General features: G+C 52.8%; 1 protein-coding gene across 1 annotated transcript in view; it reads right to left on the bottom strand.

The window, feature by feature from the left end:
• Window positions 1–3,619: 3,619 nt before the first annotated feature.
• The window catches only part of PDIA5 (protein disulfide isomerase family A member 5), a gene marked incomplete in the record, with an annotated part of 94,017 nt that continues 78,638 nt past the window's right edge, over window positions 3,620–18,998 (bottom strand). Inside the window, 3 exon segments of the mRNA XM_077449728.1 lie at window positions 3,620–6,502; window positions 8,584–8,718; window positions 13,248–13,318. Coding sequence (XP_077305854.1) covers window positions 6,422–6,502; window positions 8,584–8,718; window positions 13,248–13,318 — 287 coding nt within the window.

The following is an 18,998-nucleotide window of genomic DNA, read 5'->3' as shown; positions in this document are numbered from 1 at the left end:
GGGGTCAGGAGCGTGCAAAGCACAGATCGCGCGGGGTCAGGAGCGTGCAAAGCACAGATCGCGCGGGGTCAGGAGCGTGCAAAGCACAGATCGCGCGGGGTCAGGAGCGTGCAAAGCACAGATCGCGCTGGGTCAGGAGCGTGCAAAGCACAGAGCGCGCGGGGTCAGTTTAGATGCGTGCAAAGCACAGAGCGCGCGGGGTCAGGAGCGTGCAAAGCACAGAGTGTGCTGGGTCAGGAGCGTGCAGTGCACAAAGTGAGTGGGGTCAGGAGCGTAAAACACACAGAGCGCGGGGGGGGGGGGGGGGGGGGGGTTCAGGAGCGTAAGAGCGTGGGGGGTTTAGGAGCACAAAATGCACAGAGCAGGGGGGGTCGGGAGCGCACAATGCACAGAGCAGGGGGGGTGCACAACGGACACAGCGATGGGGTAGGTAGTGCGGAACACATAGAGCGCGGGGTCAGGAGCGTGCAACGCACAGAGCGAGTGGGGTCAGGAGCGTGCAAAACACAGAGCGCGCGGGGTCTGGAGCGTGCAGTGCACAAAGTGAGCGGGGTCAGGAGCGTAAAACACACAGAGAGCGCGGGGGGGGGGGGTTCAGGAGTGTGTAACGCACAGAGCGCGTGGGGGTCAGGAACACGCAACGTACAGAGCGTGGGGGGTTTAGGAGCACAAAATGCACAGAGCGGGGGGGGTGCACAACGGACACAGCGACGGGGTAGGTAGTGCACAACACATAGAGCGCGGGGTCAGGAGCGTGCAACGCACAGAGCGTGTGGGGTCAGAAGCGTGCAATGCACAGAGCGAGTGGGGGGTCAGGAGTAACACAAAGTAAGCAGCGCAGAGTGCAGTGGTCTGAAGTGTGTAACACAGTGTAGGGGTCAGGTGTAAGTAATGCACAGAGTGTGTCCTCCCCCCACCCCCATGACTCAATCATTATCCCATAATGTTGGAATGCAGAATAAATGGGATGGATATATCCATACATCCTCTCAGAATCATAGAACATCTGTTCCTGTATTTGCAAAGAAATGACCTTCTCCCAAGTCTCCCCGTGTATGGGCAGCTCACCAAAGTCACTCGGAGCCACGTGGGATCCTGACTGTAGCAGCGCAAGCACAGGCCTGCTTCTAGCCATGCAGCAGACCAGCTAAGCTCCGCCCCTGATGCCAGCAGTATTGTCAGAAACCATGAATCAGACTGAGACAGAAGTACAGTTATATCACACTTGTTTAATAATAATAATAATAAAAAAAAAGGTAAACCTAGTAAATGTGGTCAAAACTTAGCCAGATAGTCAGACAAGCCAAAACGTCAGGGAGCCGGAGATGAGCGTAGAACAGCAAGCAGGATCTGGAGCCAGAAGGGATGTCAGCAAAGAAAGTCTTTAACAGGATCGCAGGAGAGAGTCTCTGTGATGTTGACCAAGGCGAAGGCAGAGATCCTCTGGACTGGACGGCTTGAGTAGGCAGGACTGACGAGCAGGATATCATCAACAGCTGAATAACTGTGGAGAGATAGGAGCTGGCAATTAGCCGACAGCTGAAAGGCCAGCTTTGAGAAGGAAGAGCTGAGCCCAACCCTGACAAGTATCCATGGTAATGGGTCACTGATTGCAGAGACGTCGTGGCCTGGTCCAGTTCTGCTCCCATGGCACCGGTATCCATGGCGATAGTGGCGCAACTCTAGGAATGGGCCCTAAGGGGAGGAGCCGTGTATCGCTCTTAGAGATTAATGGGGTTTGCATAACTCTGCCCCCTTCTGGAGAGCAAAATAATGCAACTTAGCCGTCCGCACACAGAAAAATGCCCACCGCACCAGGGACAGCCTCCTGACAAAATGGGCACGTCTGGTGGGACTATGAAATTTCCCTGTAAAAGCCAAAGACTGCCTCTGGGGGCCGCCAGCTGGATGTCAGCAGCCCCAGACCTGTGACTCAGGTCACACTCTATAGTCATTTCCTTCTACTCCTCCCCTCGGCTGCTACAGAAGGGGTTATGAAGGGAGGAGTGGAGGAGCTGGGCCAGCAGAGACAGTAATTATCAGTAAGATGACCACCACTGCTTTTTTTACCCCAGGATGGAGTAGGGAACTCACATTTGAACACTTTCAACCACCCGGGTCGCCCCAGTGTCCAACCACCCAGGATCGCCCCAGTGTCCAACCACCCAGGATCGCCCCAGTGTCCAACCACCCAGGATCGCCCCAGTGTCCAACCACCCAGGATCACCCCAGTGTCCAACCACCCGGCTCACCCCAGTGTCCAACCACCCAGGATCACCCCAGTGTCCAACCACCCAGGATCACCCCAGTGTCCAACCACCCAGGATCACCCCAGTGTGTAACCATCCAAAACCAGAGTGTAAACCACCACCCACATTCTCCCCAGTGTCCAATCACCCGGATCCCCCCTCCCCTCCCCTCCCCTCAGTGTCCAATCACCCGGATCCCCCCTCCCCTCCCCTCAGTGTCCAATCACCCGGATCCCCCCTCCCCTCCCCTCAGTGTCCAATCACCCGGATCCCCCCTCCCCTCCCCTCAGTGTCCAATCACCCGGATCCCCCCTCCCCTCCGTGTCCAACCACCCGGATCCCCTCAGTGTCCAATCACCCGGATCCCCCCTCCCCTCCGTGTCCAACCACCCGGATCCCCTCAGTGTCCAATCACCCCGGATCCCCCTCCCCTCCCCTCAGTGTCCAATCACCCGGATCCCCCCTCCCCTCCCCTCCCCTCAGTGTCCAATCACACGGATCCCCCCTCCCCCTCCGTGTCCAATCACCCGGATCCCCCCTCCCCTCCCCTCAGTGTCCATCACCCGGATCCCCCCCTCCCCTCCGTGTCCAATCACCCGGATCCCCCCTCCCCTCCGTGTCCAATCACCCGGATCCCCCCTCCCCTCCGTGTTCAATCACCCGGATCCCCCCTCCCCTCAGTGTACAATCACCCGGATCCCCTCAGTGACCAATCCCTGGAACCTCCAGTGTATAAGTACCTGGATCCCCTCAGTTTCCAGTCTACAGGAACCCAGTTTAAAAATCCCCCCGTATCCCCCACTGTCCAACCACCAAGATTCACCCATTCAGAACCCAGAGTATAAAACACCACCCGGCTCACCCCAGTGTCCATCCAACCAGAACCCAGAGTGTAAAACCCAACTGGATTCTCCCCAGTGTCCAACCACCCAGATCCCCCCCCCACCCAGGCTCTTCCAGTGTTCAGTCATCCGGATCCCCTCAGTGACCAATCCCTAGAACTTAAAAATCACCCAAAATCGCCCCAATGTCCATCATCCAGATCCCCCTGTGTACTATAACCAGGCTCCCAGTGTCCAACCACCCCGATACCCCCCCCCCCCCCCCCCCTGTGTCCAATACTCGGATCCCCAATATTTATATTTTATCACCCACCCAACACACAGAAACAGCTTCTGGCATTTTTATCTGTAAAATAGTTTTTTATTCTGAGATGACATAAATCACAAAAATGGGAATAACAGATTTTTAGAACAAACTCAACACCTGAAATGGCAAAATAGAAAAAAAAAAAAAAACCCAGAAAGAAAAGAAACAAAGAATTTGTATCGGGCATGAGAAACAATGTTACATCATTCAGGCGAACAATGTAAACAAAATTGCGTTCTTTATTTTGTACTCTGCATATCAAAAATACGGACTATCTCCCCTCCGGACTGCGTTCAGTGCGACATTGCGACTTGCAGCTAAATGAAAGAACCCCCCCACCCCCCGGTCCCCAGTGATTGGCTTAGAGAAAAACAAAGAGAAGAAGAAGATTAAATTTTTTTGGCTTGTTCACCCGCCGGTTACAGTCCAGACGTTCTCTGCGAGGTGCGTGAACCATCGGATCATACAAATCGCTGCATTGGAGCGGATCACCACAAATGAAGCGCGTGAGTGTGTAGAGTCCCTGAGTGAAGCGATGCTGGGCCCATCTCCCAGACCCGTCCTCTTTAATAGTAAGCCCCGTATACAGGCGGGTTCTAGGCTCCAGCAAACAACAACAGCAATTGTCTTCCATGCAAAAGAACATTTCAGAAATAAAAAAAAAGGTAGCCCCGGAATTGCTCACAGTATAAAAGGCATTGTGTGTCAGCACACACTCCCCATACAGAGATCAATAGGGAATACGCTGATCAATAGGGAATATGCTGATCAATAGGGAACCCCTTTTCCAGATTTGGGCAGCCATTTTTTTTTTTTTTTTTTTTAAAGATAAGTTTCTGCAAGCATATCCCCTCCCCCCACCCAATGGAAGTGATCATTCTTAACATAATAATTCTAAAGCCTCTGTTTTTTTTATTTTAAAACTAACAAACATGTTATATTTACCTGTTTTGTGTGATGCTTTTGCACGGAGCAGCCCCGATCCTCCTCCTCCTGTCTCCCGTCGGCGATCCTGGCTCCTCCCCCCTGGTCGAGCCCCGCTCCCACCTCCTTCACAGCAAGCTGCTTTCTCTGGGGGCACTTGTGCAAGCTCGCTCCCAATTAGAGTCTGAGGCTCTAATCATGTGCTTAAAAAAACAAAACAAAAAAAAACACCCTCATAGAAATCCATGCGTCCGGCACCCAGCATGAAGATTAGGGGGCCCCTAATGGAGCAGCCGCGCCGCAATATACTTTCCCAAATGTTTTAAACCTGTCGTCTCTTTCCCCCACCCCCCACTGGTGTGATTACCCCCCATTTCTCTTGGTCACCATAGTCGCTGGGACTAAAAATGATGGGAAAATTCAAAAGTTGTGTTGTCACTGAAACAGGAGTAGCGAGGAAATCTTCCAATGGGGACACCAGGGTGGATAATTCAACAGATCTTTACTATTGGACATCCCCTTTACAAAGAAAAAAAAAAATAACAACACGAGCGGCCGTAAGGCTCCGTTCACACAGGGGGCGACGCGAGGCGACACGACTTGCCGTGCCGCGACCTGACAAGTCGCCCCCGTTCTGTACTACGGAACCGTTCTAAGAGGAGCGACTCGAGTCGCTCCGACTTAGAAAAAAGGTTCCTGTACTACTTTTGGGCGACCTCGGGGCGACTTGCATTGACTTCTATACAGAAGTCATTTGCAAGTCGCCGCTGAGGTCGCGGCGCGGCAAGTCGTGTCGCCTCGCATCGCCCCCTGTGTGAACCGAGCCTAAGGGTCTCCGATTCTCAGGCTACAAAAAAAAAAAAAAAAAAAACTTTGATACAACATGGCTACTATGCTGGAAGCGGCCCCGTCCCCTCGGAGAAGGGGGCCCCCTGAGACGGGAGTAAAGGTTTGCGACAGGTCCTCTTTTAAAAAAAAAAAAAATACATACTGCAGGCAACGTTTTCATGGATTGGATCCAATATGGCGGCTACGACGAGGACAAATAGGTGCGACTTTACAGTTTGGTACGTTTTAGCGAAACTTGAAGAAATTTTTTTTTTTTTGGCAATAACAAAGAAATAAATAATAATAAAAAAAAAAATCACAGTATCCCGACCCGCTAATCTCTACAGGACAAAGCAGAACCTTAGCGGACAAGAAGCCTCCGGCACCGGTCACGAACGACTCGCCTCGCGAGCAGCTGGTGAACCTCGGGAAGCCGGAGTGAGCCAATGGCGGGCCCTTCGGAGCGCACGCGGCGCACTTACTTGCGAAGAAGTGCCGCCCCCATTGGTTCTGCACGTCTCCTCCGGACATTTCTCAGGTGGTTCAGCAGCGGCTCGTGGCGCAAAGATGAGCGGGTGTGGGAATGCTCATGCCTTTAATGAGACCTCCTCACCAAGACCCCCCCCCAGGCCACCTTCCTCAGAGGCCGCTGCTGCAAAATACTTGGCGTTTTCAGGTACAGGGGAGGGGGCTGTAAAAGTTGAACTATCCCTTTAAATACACCCGTCATCTGCACCAGAGTAAAACCGCCATCTTGTCCCGCTCTTCTACTCAACGCATTTCACCAGGAAACTGTAATCTCACTGAGGCAGGAGTGCCAGCTTCCTGGCGAGCCGATCGTCCTCCTCAGGAGATCGGTACACTTTGTCCTGTGAACTCAGTAACTGTGTACAATGAACTGCATACAAATAAATGATTAGGTATAAAAAGGAAAAAAAAAAAAAAAAAAAAAAAAGAAAAAGAAAAAGTGGTTTCAATCTCCTTCAAATAATCAAACTTGCATCTGTGAATGGAAGCCTCCCCCAGCGGGACCCCCATAGTGCATGGACAGGACCACCCGTAATGGGGGGCGGGGAATCTCAATGCGCTACAATGATATACAGTGCATGGAACGGGCCGCTGAGAGTCTTGGAGGGGGGGGGGGGCAGAAAGTTGGGGGTAGTCTGTAGTGCACCGCCATAGATCTGTTGGGGGATGGGAGAGGGTGGGGGGTCTTGGTCCTGGATTTGGGGCAATGTTCCTGTAGCGCACACACACCGCCGGCTCCACGATTAAAGCTCTTCCTTCTTCTTGCCCAGCTTGCCGTGATCCTTCTCTCGCAGAGATCGCATAAAGCCGACAAAGCCGGATTCCTGAAAACGCACAAGGAGGGGGGGGGGGGGGGGAGCGGACATGTTAAAGGGGTACTCAACCCAAAAGAACAAATACTATTGTCATGCAGCTACAAGATCTGTGCTTTTCAGTGCCGCACCCACCTACCAGCGTGGAACATGATCTGCTTAAAAATAAGCTATATGGGAAATTTAATGCTGCTTCCCTGGTCTCCCCCCCCCTCCCCCCCAAATCAACATACTAACGGCACTTTTTTTTAATTTATTTTTTTAACAAAAACTTTTACATTTTCATCACATGATTTTAGACCCTGTGCAGTCATCACTGGGTCTCTGTGCTTCGCTCTACAATGCAAGGCAGATCATTTTTTGTGGTATTGGCCACATATGGTGCACAACTGTAAGTAGCTGTCAGGACCGGTTTCACCTGCTGGCGGCACTGTGGTTTCCCAGAGAGGAAAGTTGCAGTTCCAGTGTCCACCAGTAGAGGTCTCCAACCAGTACCTGATGCTGGCTGCTGGGAGGATGCTTAAAGAGGACCTTCAGTCATTTTGTTTCAACTTTCCATCTATTAAAGCGGGAGTCCACCGGGACTCCGCGTTTTTTTTTTTTTTTTTAAAAGCCAGCAGCTACAAATACTGCAGCTGCTGACTTTTAAAATGGTGACACTTACCTGTCCAGCGCGCCCGCGATGTCGGCACCCGAAGCCGATCGCTAGGTCGTCTGTCGGGTCCTGCCGCCGCCATCTTGGGTATGGGAATCAGGAAATGGAGCCTTTCGGCTTCATTTCCCGGTTCCCTACTGCGCATGCGCGAGCCGCGCGGCGCAATCCGGACGGTCCCCGCTGCCTCTGGGAACTGTGTGTTTCCCAGCAGGCAGCGGGGCACTTGCTGAAGGGGGCGGGCACTTGCGGAAAGGGGAGTAACGTACGCCCCTTTCCGCAGAGAGCTAGCCCGGAAGTGGGTGCAGATACCTGGATTATCCAGGTAACTGCACCCCCCTCCCCCCTGAAAGGTGCCAATTGTGGCGCCGGAGGGGGGGGGATTCCGATGAGCGGAGGTCCATTTTAGGGTGGACCTCCGCTTTAAATGTTCTGTTTCCAAACAAAATTGCGCTTGTAAGACCGCTGCGCAAATATGGTGTGACAAAGTATTGCAACAACCGTCATTTTATTCTCTAGGTTATCTGAAATTATATATATAATATATATAATATATATATATATATATATATATATATATATATATATATATATATATATATATATATATATATATATATATATATATATAAAATGTATTTATTTTAATATTATTTAAAAAAATAAAACAACCTGATTTTAACTTGTTGTTAAGTAGTTAATTTAGCTGTATATTTCTTGTTAACACCATAAGGCAGAGAGAAAGAGGCTGAGTGAGGGTGAGAGACAGGGAGGGGAGGGGGAGGGGGAGGGGGGAGAGAATGAGGGGGGAGAGAGAGAGGGAGAAAGGGAGAGAGGGGGGGAGGGAGAGAGGGGGGGAGGGAGAGAGAGGGGGAGGGAGAGAGAGAGGGGGGAGAGAGAGAGGGGGGGGGAGAGAGAGGGGGGGGGGAGAGAGAGAGAGAGAGAGAGAGAGGGGGGAGGGATAGAGAGAGAGGGGGGGGAGAGAGGGGGGGGAAGGGAGAGAGAGAGAGGGGGGGGGGAGAGGGGGGAAGAGAGAGAGGGGGGGGAAGAGAGAGAGAGGGGGGAAGAGAGAGAGAGGGGGGAAGAGAGACAGAGAATGAATACAATGTATATTTCCTCTCTGTTCACAGATAGAGAAACACAGTGGCATGCTTCACAGTCTCTCTCTTTGATAGCCAATCAGAGGCTGTCACAGTGATCAGGTGACCCAAAACCGGGTGTTCCGGGTCCCGATTAATAGTACGGGACCCAAGGGCTCCCGCCAAGACAGGTATGCATATATGTGGCCCCACGGGGGAAAAAAAAAAAAGTCCAAACCAGTGAGGCCGCCTATCTGCATACTGTGGGCGTGAATGGGTTAAGCACCAGATTCCCAGCAGACATAAGGCAAGAAAACTAGTGTAAGGCGGCGGCTCGGTGACGAGCGATCTGGCGCACTCACCGCACGCTCTCCGTTGTATTTCTCGCTGAATTTGCCATAGTTGTAGTAGTTGAAGGTGGGGAAGCCCTCCACTCCCTCCTGCTTACACAGCTCCTGGTTCTTCTCTTTGGTACAGTCCACCGCGCCGTAGGCAATCTGTAACACAAGAACGTATGAAGACGCAGGGTGAGGTCATGTGACAGCGATGATGGAGCGCTACGTCAGAGGTGATGATTAAAATGTAAAGGATAATAAAATCTGGATGGACCTCTCATTCTCGGGGTCACTGTGGGATTTTGGGGGAGATGAACTAAACTTTGGGTGGTTGATCTCCACAACATTTCTGAAATGTACCCATTCTTTACTTCCTACCACCACAAAGCTTCTCATTTACTCTCTCCCCCCCCCCCCCCCCAACTGCCTCATCATTGGCCGACCTTTACATAGGCTATCCTCCCTTCAGTACATCATGACTGCCGCTGCTCAATGTTCTCCACCCCTCTCTGCCAATCTCTACTGCCCTCCTTCCGCTCTGCCCATCCCTCCATTGGCCTACATTCAGTGCCCTCCATCCCTCTCTGCCAATACCTCTACTGACCCCTGCTCAGTGACCCCTACCCCCTCTCTGCCAATCCCCCTCCATTGGCCTCCGATCAGTGTCCTCCAACCCGCTCTGCCAATCCCTCCACTGATCTCCGTTTGGTGTCCTCCATTCCTCTCTGCAAATTCCTCTACTACCCTGCGCCCGTCTCTGCTGCTGCTCAATGTCCTCCACCCCTCTCCAACAATCCATCCACTGGCCTCCATTCAGTGCATTCCCCTCTCCAACAATCACTCTACTGCCCTCCACTCAGTGAACTCTACCCTTTACCAATCCCCTCCATTGGCCTCCGCTCAGTGTCCTCCACCCCTCTGCCAATCCCTCCACTGGCCTACATTCAGTGACCTCTACCCCTCTCCACTTATCCTTCTATTGGCCTTCATTTAGTGTCCTCCCCCCTCTCTGCCAATTTCTCTACTGTCCTCTGTCCCTCTCTGCCAATCCCTCCACTGGCCTACATTCAGTGCCCTCCACCCGTCCCTGCCAATCCCTCCACTGGCCTACATTCAGTGCCCTCCACCCGTCTCTGCCAATCCCTCCACTGGCCTACATTCAGTGCACTTCACCCCTACCAATCCCTCGACTGGCCTATATTCAGTGCCCTTCACCCCTCTCTGCCAATCCCTGCACTGGCCTACATTCAGTCCCCTCCACCCCTCTCTGCCAATCCCTCCACTGACCTGTGTTTGGTGTCATCTATCCCTCTCTGCAAATTCCTCTTCTACCCTCCACGGGCCTCCATTCAGTGCCTTCCACCCATTTCTGCCAATCCCTCCACTGGCCTCCATTCAGTGCCCTCCACCCCTACCAATCCTTCATGGGGTGACCCGGGATGCTCAGGGGGCCGTAAGGTCATGGGGTGACCCGGGATGCTCAGGGGACCATAAGGTCTTGGGGTGACCCGGGATGCTCAGGGGGCCGTGAGGTCTTGGGGTGACCCGGGATGCTCAGGGGGCCGTGAGGTCTTGGGGTGACCCGGGATGCTCAGGGAGCCGTGAGGTCTTGGGGTGACTCGGGATGCTCAGGGAGCCGTGAGGTCTTGGGGTGACTCGGGATGCTCAGGGGGCTGTGAGGTCTTGGGGTGACTCGGGATGCTCAGGGGGCCGTGAGGTCTTGGGGTGACTCGGGATGCTCAGGGGGCCGTGAGGTCTTGGGGTGACTCGGGATGCTCAGGGGGCTGTGAGGTCTTGGGGTGACTCGGGATGCTCAGGGAGCCGTGAGGTCTTGGGGTGACCCGGGACGCTCAGGGGGCCGTGAGGTCATGGGGTGACCCGGGACGCTCAGGGGGCCGGGAGGTTAACGGGTGACCGGGGATGCTCAGGGTGCCGGGAGGTTATGGGGTGACCCGGGATGCTCAGGGTGCCGGGAGGTTATGGGGTGACCCGGGATGCTCAGGGTGCCGGGAGGTTATGGGGTGACCCAGGGAGCTCAGGGTGCCGGGAGGTTATGGGGTGACCCAGGGAGCTCAGGGTGCCGGGAGGTTATCGTGTGACCCGGGATGCTCAGGGGGCCGTGAGGTTATGGGGTGACCCGGGATGCTCAGGGGGCCGTGAGGTTATGGGGTGACCCGGGATGCTCAGGGGGCCGTGAGGTTATGGGGTGACCCGGGATGCTCAGGGGGCCGTGAGGTTATGGGGTGACCCGGGATGCTCAGGGGGCCGTGAGGTCTTGGGGTGACTCGGGATGCTCAGGGGGCTCTGAAGTAACATGGGTCACACAGAGGTTACAGGGGGGCTCAGGTAAGGCATTTCTACACATCGCTTGAGCGCTGAGCTGCGTGTCACCTATTAAAGTCGCTCCGAATGAAGGCCTCACCCTGGAGAGGAAACCCGACATTGGAGGGGAGGAAGAAATGGAGAGAGGCGCCCAAAAGGGGTGAAATCTAGTCACCGTTTGGGTTTCTTATGCTACAGTTTTACTTTACAGGTCGAATGTAAGCCAATGATAACCCTCTCATGTGTCTGAGCTCATAAAGAATTCATCCGCCGCACTAAATCTCTTTTTTTAAATTACAACCGAGAACGCGACACAGAGAGCGACTCTTCAAACTGATAACCGCTAAATCGAAAACACAAAGGAAAGAAGACAATTAATGGCGGCAGTAGAGGGATCAGTCTATGTAATCGAATTAAGTCGCCGATAATTCAGACGCAAATGCTATTTACCGACTGAAATTAATTCCGTGAACAGAACGAGATTACCGAACAAACAAATGATTTTCCGGATTGAAAAGGCGAGTTTGTGAATTATTCTATAAATTTCTTTGTATTTCAGTGAATGAAGAGAGAGGTGCCTGTGTGCAAAAATCTGTTCTGTTAAAGGGTCAGTCCACCCGAAAGAGAGATATTAGCTGTAGGTGAAGTCTTCTTCACTCAGCACAGGGATGGTGGGAACCCCTCATAATGGGCACAGTGGGTGTACAGACCCGGAAACTCAGCACAGGGGTGGTGGGAACCCCTCTTAATGGGCACAGTGGGTGTAAAGACCCGGAAACTCAGCAACAGGGTGGTGGGAACCCTCATAATGGCACAGCGGGTGTACAGACCCGGGAACTGAGCACAGGGGTGGTGGCAAACCTTCATAATGGGCACAGCGGGTGTACAGACCCCGGAACTGAGCACAGGGGTGGTGGCAAACCCTCATAAGGGGCACACCGGGTGTACAGACCCGGGGAACTCAGTACGAGGATGGTAGGAACTCCTCATAACAGGCACAGTGGGTGTACAGACTCGGGAACTCAGCACAAGGATGGTGGGAACCCCTCATAATGGGCACAGCGGGTGTACAGACCCGGGAACTCAGCACAGGGATGGTGGGAACCCCTCATAATGGGCACAGTGGGTGTACAGACCCGGAAACTCAGCACAGGGGTGGTGGGAACCCCTCTTAATGGGCACAGTGGGTGTAAAGACCCGGAAACTCAGCACAGGGGTGGTGGGAACCCCCTCATAATGGGCACAGCGGGTGTACAGACCCGGGAACTGAGCACAGGGGTGGTGGCAAACCTTCATAATGGGCACAGCGGGTGTACAGACCCCGGAACTGAGCACAGGGGTGGTGGCAAACCCTCATAAGGGGCACAGCGGGTGTACAGACCCGGGAACTCAGTACGAGGATGGTAGGAACTCCTCATAACAGGCACAGTGGGTGTACAGACTCGGGAACTCAGCACAAGGATGGTGGGAACCCCTCATAATGGGCACAGCGGGTGTACAGACCCGGGAACTCAGCACAGGGATGGTGGGAACCCCTCATAATGGGCACAGTGGGTGTACAGACCCAGGGATGGTGGGAACCCCCTCATAATGGGCACAGCGGGTGTACAGACTCGGGAACTCAGCACAAGGATGGTGGGAACCCCTCATAATGGGGCACAGCGGGTGTACAGACCCGGAACTCAGCACAGGGATGATGGGAACCCCTCATAATGGGCACAGCGGGTGTACAGACCCGGGAACTCTGCACAGAGATGGTGGGAACCCCTCATAATGGGCACAGCGGGTGTACAGACCCGGGAACTCAGCACAGGGATGGTGGGAACTCCTCATAATGGGCACAGCGGGTGTACAGACCCGGGAACTCAGTACAGGGATGGTGGGAACTCCTCATAATGGGCACAGCGGGTGTACAGACCTGGGAACTCAGCACAGGGATGGTGGGAACCCCTCATAATGGGCACAGCGGGTGTACAGACCCGGGAACTCAGCACAGGGATGGTGGGAACCCCTCATAATGGGCACAGCAGGTGTACAGACCCTGGAACTCAGCACAGGGATGGTGGGAACCCCTCATAATGAGCACAGCAGGTGTACAGACCCGGGAACTCAGCACAGGGATGGTGGGAACCCCTCATAATGAGCACAGCAAGTGTACAGACCCGGGAACTCGGCACAGAGATCTTTTTTTTCTTTAAAACAATAGCGTCTTTTCCTGTCATCTGTTATCTGTGCAGTCTATCAGCAAGGATGAAAACTGTTTGACTGACATACAGACAGCCACTAGAGGGAGAAAAAAGGACACAGATGATTGGCTGGCTTGAGGTTGTGATATTATGACCCCGCCCTCTGGCGTAATCTCTACCCACCTTGCGGTCATCTTTGAACTCTTCAGCTGCGGATGTGAAGTCGGGGACGGCGCTCTTACAATGTGGACACCCTGAAGAGGACATAAAATACGGTTAGTACAGGAATAATGGACAGTAAAGGGGGTGTGTCTGGGCTCAGTACATCTCTGCAGTCTTTGTACATTTCCCCAAACGTTATCCTTTCAAAATTGGACCGATGTCACTCTGTATACACCATAATCGCGGGATCCCTTTAGAGCAGTAGTGGGCACCTTTCTCATTATGCTGACCCGGAAGCGACATGTATGACATCACGTCCAGGTCACCGTTGACAGTTTCTCTGGCCATCAGACCCAGGAAAGAATGTAATGTGATGCAGATGACAGGTCTGTGTCCACTCTGCATAGGAGGAGCAGACACGGACACTACGGGCCCGTCAGTCCTATCTGCTCAGACAGAAGGGGACGGGTCCCCTTCTATTTTTTTGCTTTTAAGTGGAACGGATTGGACATGGGGGGTGTAAATAGACAAGTCAGTTTACATCTGCTGCGCTATAGAGCTGAATGGAGGGTCTGATTTGGCCCGCCTGGAAAAGGGACAGGCAGACCCGATTGGACATATGTGCAAGGGGCCCAAGCCTGCTTTCACACTGATGCACCGCAGTTTACCTGCACCTCAATCTTCACCACTTCTTCCTGCAGGTGTCAATGGCTGCCCCCCCATGGTTGGTGGCTGCTGCTGTGCCCTAGGTGGGTATGACTGGTGGCTGCCCCCCCAGGCGGTTTTATGGCTGGTGGCTGCTGCTGGCTGTCCCCCCAGGGCAGGTACTGCAGGAGGAGTACATTTGGTATCATTCCACCTGCAAGCTGTACAGGAAGCATCGGCTCTGCTCTCTACTACAGGCACATGCTTCCTCTAGCAGTGGCTCCCGTCACACTGATGCTCTTGGATGGCGGGTCAGGAACCAGCCAGCAGTACCCACAAGCCATACCCGCCTGTGGGGACAGCCAGCAGTACCCACCAGCCATTCCCGCCTGGGAGGACAGCCAGCAGTACCCACCAGCCATACCCACCTGGGGGACAGCCAGCAGTACCCACCAGCCATACCCGCCTGGAGGACAGCCAGCAGTACCCACCAGCCATACCCACCTGGGGGGAGGGGGGGCAGCCAGCAGTACCCACCCGCCATACCCACCTGGGGGGGGAGACAAACAGCAGTACCCACCAGCCATACCCACCGGGGGAGGGAGACAAACAGCAGTAACCACCAGCCATACCCACCTGGAGGACAGCCAGCAGTACCCACCAGCCATACCCACCTGGGGGGGGGGACAGCCAGCAGTACCCACCAGCCATACCCGCCTGGGGGGGGGGGGGGGGACAACCAGCAGTCAGTACCCACCAGCCATACCCGCCTGGGAGGACAGCCAGCAGTACCCACCAGCCATACCCACCTGGGGGGGGGGGGGGGGGGACAGCCAGCAGTACCCGCCAGCCATACCCACCGGGGGGGGAGGGGGGACAGCTAGCAGTAACCACCAGCCATACCCACCTGGAGGGACAGCCAGCAGTACCCACCAGCCATACCCACCTGGGGGGGGACAGCCAGCAGTACCCACCAGCCATACCCACCTGGAGGGACAGCCAGCAGTACCCACCAGCCATACCCACCTGGGGGGGGGGGGAACAACCAGCAGTCAGTACCCACCAGCCATACCCGCCTGGAGGGACAGCCAGCAGTACCCACCAGCCATACCCACAGCAGCCACCAGCCATACCCGCCTGCTGGAGCAGCTGTTCTGCTCCCTCCATCGGAAGCTGCGTTCTTTACATAGATTTTCGGATATGGCAGGTCGGGGGGGACCGGCGATCTGGACTTGCCCATCTGCTTTCCAGAGCAGGAGGTGGAGTGCCACACCATAGGGCATCGCAGGCCACATGCGACCTCGCAGGCTCTCTCCCCCCACCCCCCAATCAAAGCACCTCCCCCACACAGTTCCCTAGGGACACATTTAACCCTTTGATCACCCCCCCCCCCCCCCCGATAACCTCTTCCCTGGCGGTGTCATTAGTACGGTGACAGTGCGTATTTTTTTTTAACACCTTCAAGAACGTGTTAAAATGTTCTAACTGTAAGCTTTGCAGGTTTAAAAAAACAATAAAAAATAAACTGGTTCCTAACGGATTGGCTGCTATATTCAAAGCAAATTTATCAAGCCCCGCCTCCTCTAGTCACAGTACACCTTGCATCCCGTTAAAAAGAATACAAGGAAATTTCTGAATGGAGGAAAGGCAGGGCGAGCGACCCGCTGTCATGTGTATATTCCAGCAGAGCTCAGACTCGAGGCCGAAGAAGCAGCACAAAAAGGAGCCAATCAGGTGTGTTGAGGTGCTGATATAAGGAGACAGCAGAGTGACAGTTCATCAGTTTGCCGCTTCTTTATTCATTCGCCAATCACAGGCTGGGGGAGGGGGCTATACCTGTAAGCGCCATGTCCCGGTTACACCCGGGTTGGCCTCCGAAGAGCAACCCGCGGGTGCCGACGTGACTGAAAGGCATTCAGGAGGCTACGACCGTTGTCACTTTAAGCCGCGCGCTCGTTGAGCGGAAAAGGGGGCGTTTCGAGTGGCTGAACGCATTTGTCACGGCTTTGCTACTTTGTCACAAATAATAAACACTAAAATGTATCAATTAACAGCAGCAATTGTTGCGAAAATAGGAAGACAAATCACCGTGCTTAAAAAAAAAAAACACTGCGCACAAACGGCGGCGGCTGTAAGTCATTGTGTGAAGAGCGATTAACTTCCCAATCCATCTCCGCCGCACCCCCCGCCCCCCCCCCCCCCCCGATTCTGCCGGTCACCAATAATCAGGTTTGGGTCAATGATTTACCACCGCCGCTCTGATCGGATCTGACAGGAGACGGCGGACAACATTCGCAAAAAAAACGATTTGTCCTGTAGAGGTGAATCTTGTCATCGTGCTGGGCGGCGGGGGGGGGGGGGGGGAGGGGTTGAATGACAGCGCCAAGACTCCAACACCAGCGCCCGCCGCTTACGAGCGCGCCATACAGAAGCCATCAGGGCGAATTAAGACCCGCCATAATTAAAAAAAAAAAATCGGCAAAACTGCAGCTTTCATGTCACAAACAATTAGGCGTAATTACGCCGCTGATGGCGCTCCAGCGAAAGATGGGCTCTCCCGCTAATTGGAAAGATATCCGGGAACAAAAGACCAACTCCAGCCGTATGTTCTTATAAATGAAATTTATGTAATTAAAGTGTTTATTAAAAAGGAAATTAAATGGAGGGGGGGAGGGGGGGCTGGGGAGGTTAATGTGCTATTCTCTGCGCAATAAAAGAATTTACACAAAAGATTACGATTGGTGGAAACTGTCCCCCCCGCCCCCCCCTTCATTTATAATAAAACACATCAGAAGGAATTAGAGCCCAGCAAGAGATAAGAGAAGTGTACCTCGGCAGCACAACTATAGAAATATACAGTGCCTGGAAAAAGTATTCATACCCCTTGAAATAGTCCACATTTTTTCATGTTGCAACCCACAAAATGTATTTTATTGGGATTTTATGTGATAGACCAACACAAAGTGTCACATAATTGTGAAGTGGAAGGAAAATGATAAACGATACAAATAAATATGTGGAAAGTGTGGGGGGAGGGGCATTTGTATTCAGCCCCCTTTACTCTGATACCCCTAACTAAGATCTAGAGGAACCAATTGCCTTCAGAAGTCACCTAATTAGTAAATAGAGTCCACCTGTGTGTCATGTAATCTCAGTATAAATACAGCTGTTCTGTGAAGCCCTCAGAGGTTTGTTAGAGAACCTTAGTGAGCAAACAGCATCATGAAGGCCAAGGAACACACCAGACAGGTTTAGGGATAAAGTTGTGGAGAAGTATAAAGCAGGGTTGGGTTATAAAAAAATCTCCCAAGCTTTGACCATCTCACGGAGCTCTGTTCAATCCATCATCGGAAAATGGAAGGAGTATGGCACAACTGCCAACCTACCAAGACTTGGCCGTCCACCTAAACTGACCGGGCCGGGCAAGGAGAGCATTCATCAGAGAAGAGCCAAGAGGTCCATGGTAACTCTGGAGGAACTGCAGAGATCCACAGCTCAGGGGGAGAATCTGTCCACAGGACAACTATTAGTCGTCTCTCCACAAATCTGCCCTTTATGGAAGAGTGACAAGAAGAAAGACATTGGAGGAAGAAAGTCATAAGAAGTCCTGTTTGTAGTTTGTGAGAAGCCATGTGGGGGAGGGGGCAGCAAACATGTGGAAGAAGGTGATCTGGTCAGAGGAGACCAAAATTCTACTTTATGGCCTAAAAGCAAAACGCTATGTGTGGGGAAAACTAACACCGCCCATCCCCCTGAACACACCATCCCCACCGTGAGACATGGTGGTGGCAGCATCATGTGGTGGGGATGGTTTTCTTCAGCAGGGACAGGGAAGCTGGTCAGAGTTGATGGGAAGATGGATGGAGAAAAATACAGGACAATCTTAGAAGAAAACCTGTTAGAGTCTCCAAAAGACTTGAGACCGGGGCGGAGGTTCCCCTTCCAGCAGGACAACGACCCGAAACATCCAGCCAGAGCTACAATGGAATGGTTTACATCAAAGCATATTCATGTGTTAGAATGGCCCAGTCACAGTCCAGACCTAAATCCCATTGAGAATCTGTGACAAGACTTGAAGATTGCTGATCACAGACGCTCTCCATCCAATCTGACAGAGCTTGAGATATTTTACAAAGAAGAAGAAGAATGGGCAGAAATGTCCTCTCTAGATGTGCAAAGCTGGTAGAGACTAAGGATGAGCTCTGGCGTGTTCGCATGCTCCACGTGCAGAGCCCGGCAGGAAGTCGGCGCAGCGCTGCGCTAATCACCGGCAGTGAGACATTGCCCCCGATGTGCGGCTGCAGAGATCGGGAAATGTCTCACTGCCTGTGATTAGCGCAGCGCTGCGCCGACTTCCCGCCGGGCTCTGCACGTGGAGCATGCGAACACGCCAGAGCTCATCCTTAGTAGAGACATCCCCAAAAAGACTTGCAGCTGTAATTGCAGAAAAAGGGGGTTCTACAAAGTATTGACTCCGGGGGGCGCCATACAAATGCCCCTCCCCCACACTTTTCACATATTTATTTGTATCATTTATCATTTTCCTTCCACTTCACAATTATGTGACACTTTGTGTTGGTCCATCACATAAAATTCCAATAAAATACATTTACATTTTTGGTTGTAACATGACAACATGTGGGAAATATCAAGGGGTATGAATACTTTTTCAAGGCACTGTATTATAATAATAGTGTGCAACTGAGGGGGAGGGGACAGAGTGAAAGCTCCTCTGGTACAGAGACTGATGTGACTGGCCCAGGGATCTCTGTACAGCACTGCAGTACATGTCAGAGCTATATAAATTAATAAATAGTGTGCGACTGTGGGGGAGTGGACATTAGAGCGTAAGCTCCTCTGGTACAGTGTTCTCTGTACAGAATTGCGGTATATGTCAGAGATAAATAAATGTATAATAATAGTGGGGGAGGGGGTAGAGCTGGGTGATTTTCTCCACAAAGTCTGCAATTAAAAAAACAAAAACAACTCGATTCACGATTCAAATTTTTTTTTTTTTTTTTTTATGGACACTGCGCCAGTCCTGAGCAGCTGCGGGCAAGAGTTTTTAGACGAGGCCGTGGCCGAAACAGCGGCCTCACCTAAAAACTCTTGCCCGCAGCTCCTCAG

Source organism: Lithobates pipiens, unplaced genomic scaffold (assembly GCF_037356315.1).
Source record: "Lithobates pipiens isolate NorthernLeopardFrog02 unplaced genomic scaffold, aLitPip1_a1.2 Scaffold_22, whole genome shotgun sequence".
NCBI lineage: Eukaryota > Metazoa > Chordata > Amphibia > Anura > Ranidae > Lithobates > Lithobates pipiens.
The sequence above is the reverse complement of the archived record's forward strand: the minus strand, read 5'-3'. Positions and strand labels throughout refer to the sequence as shown.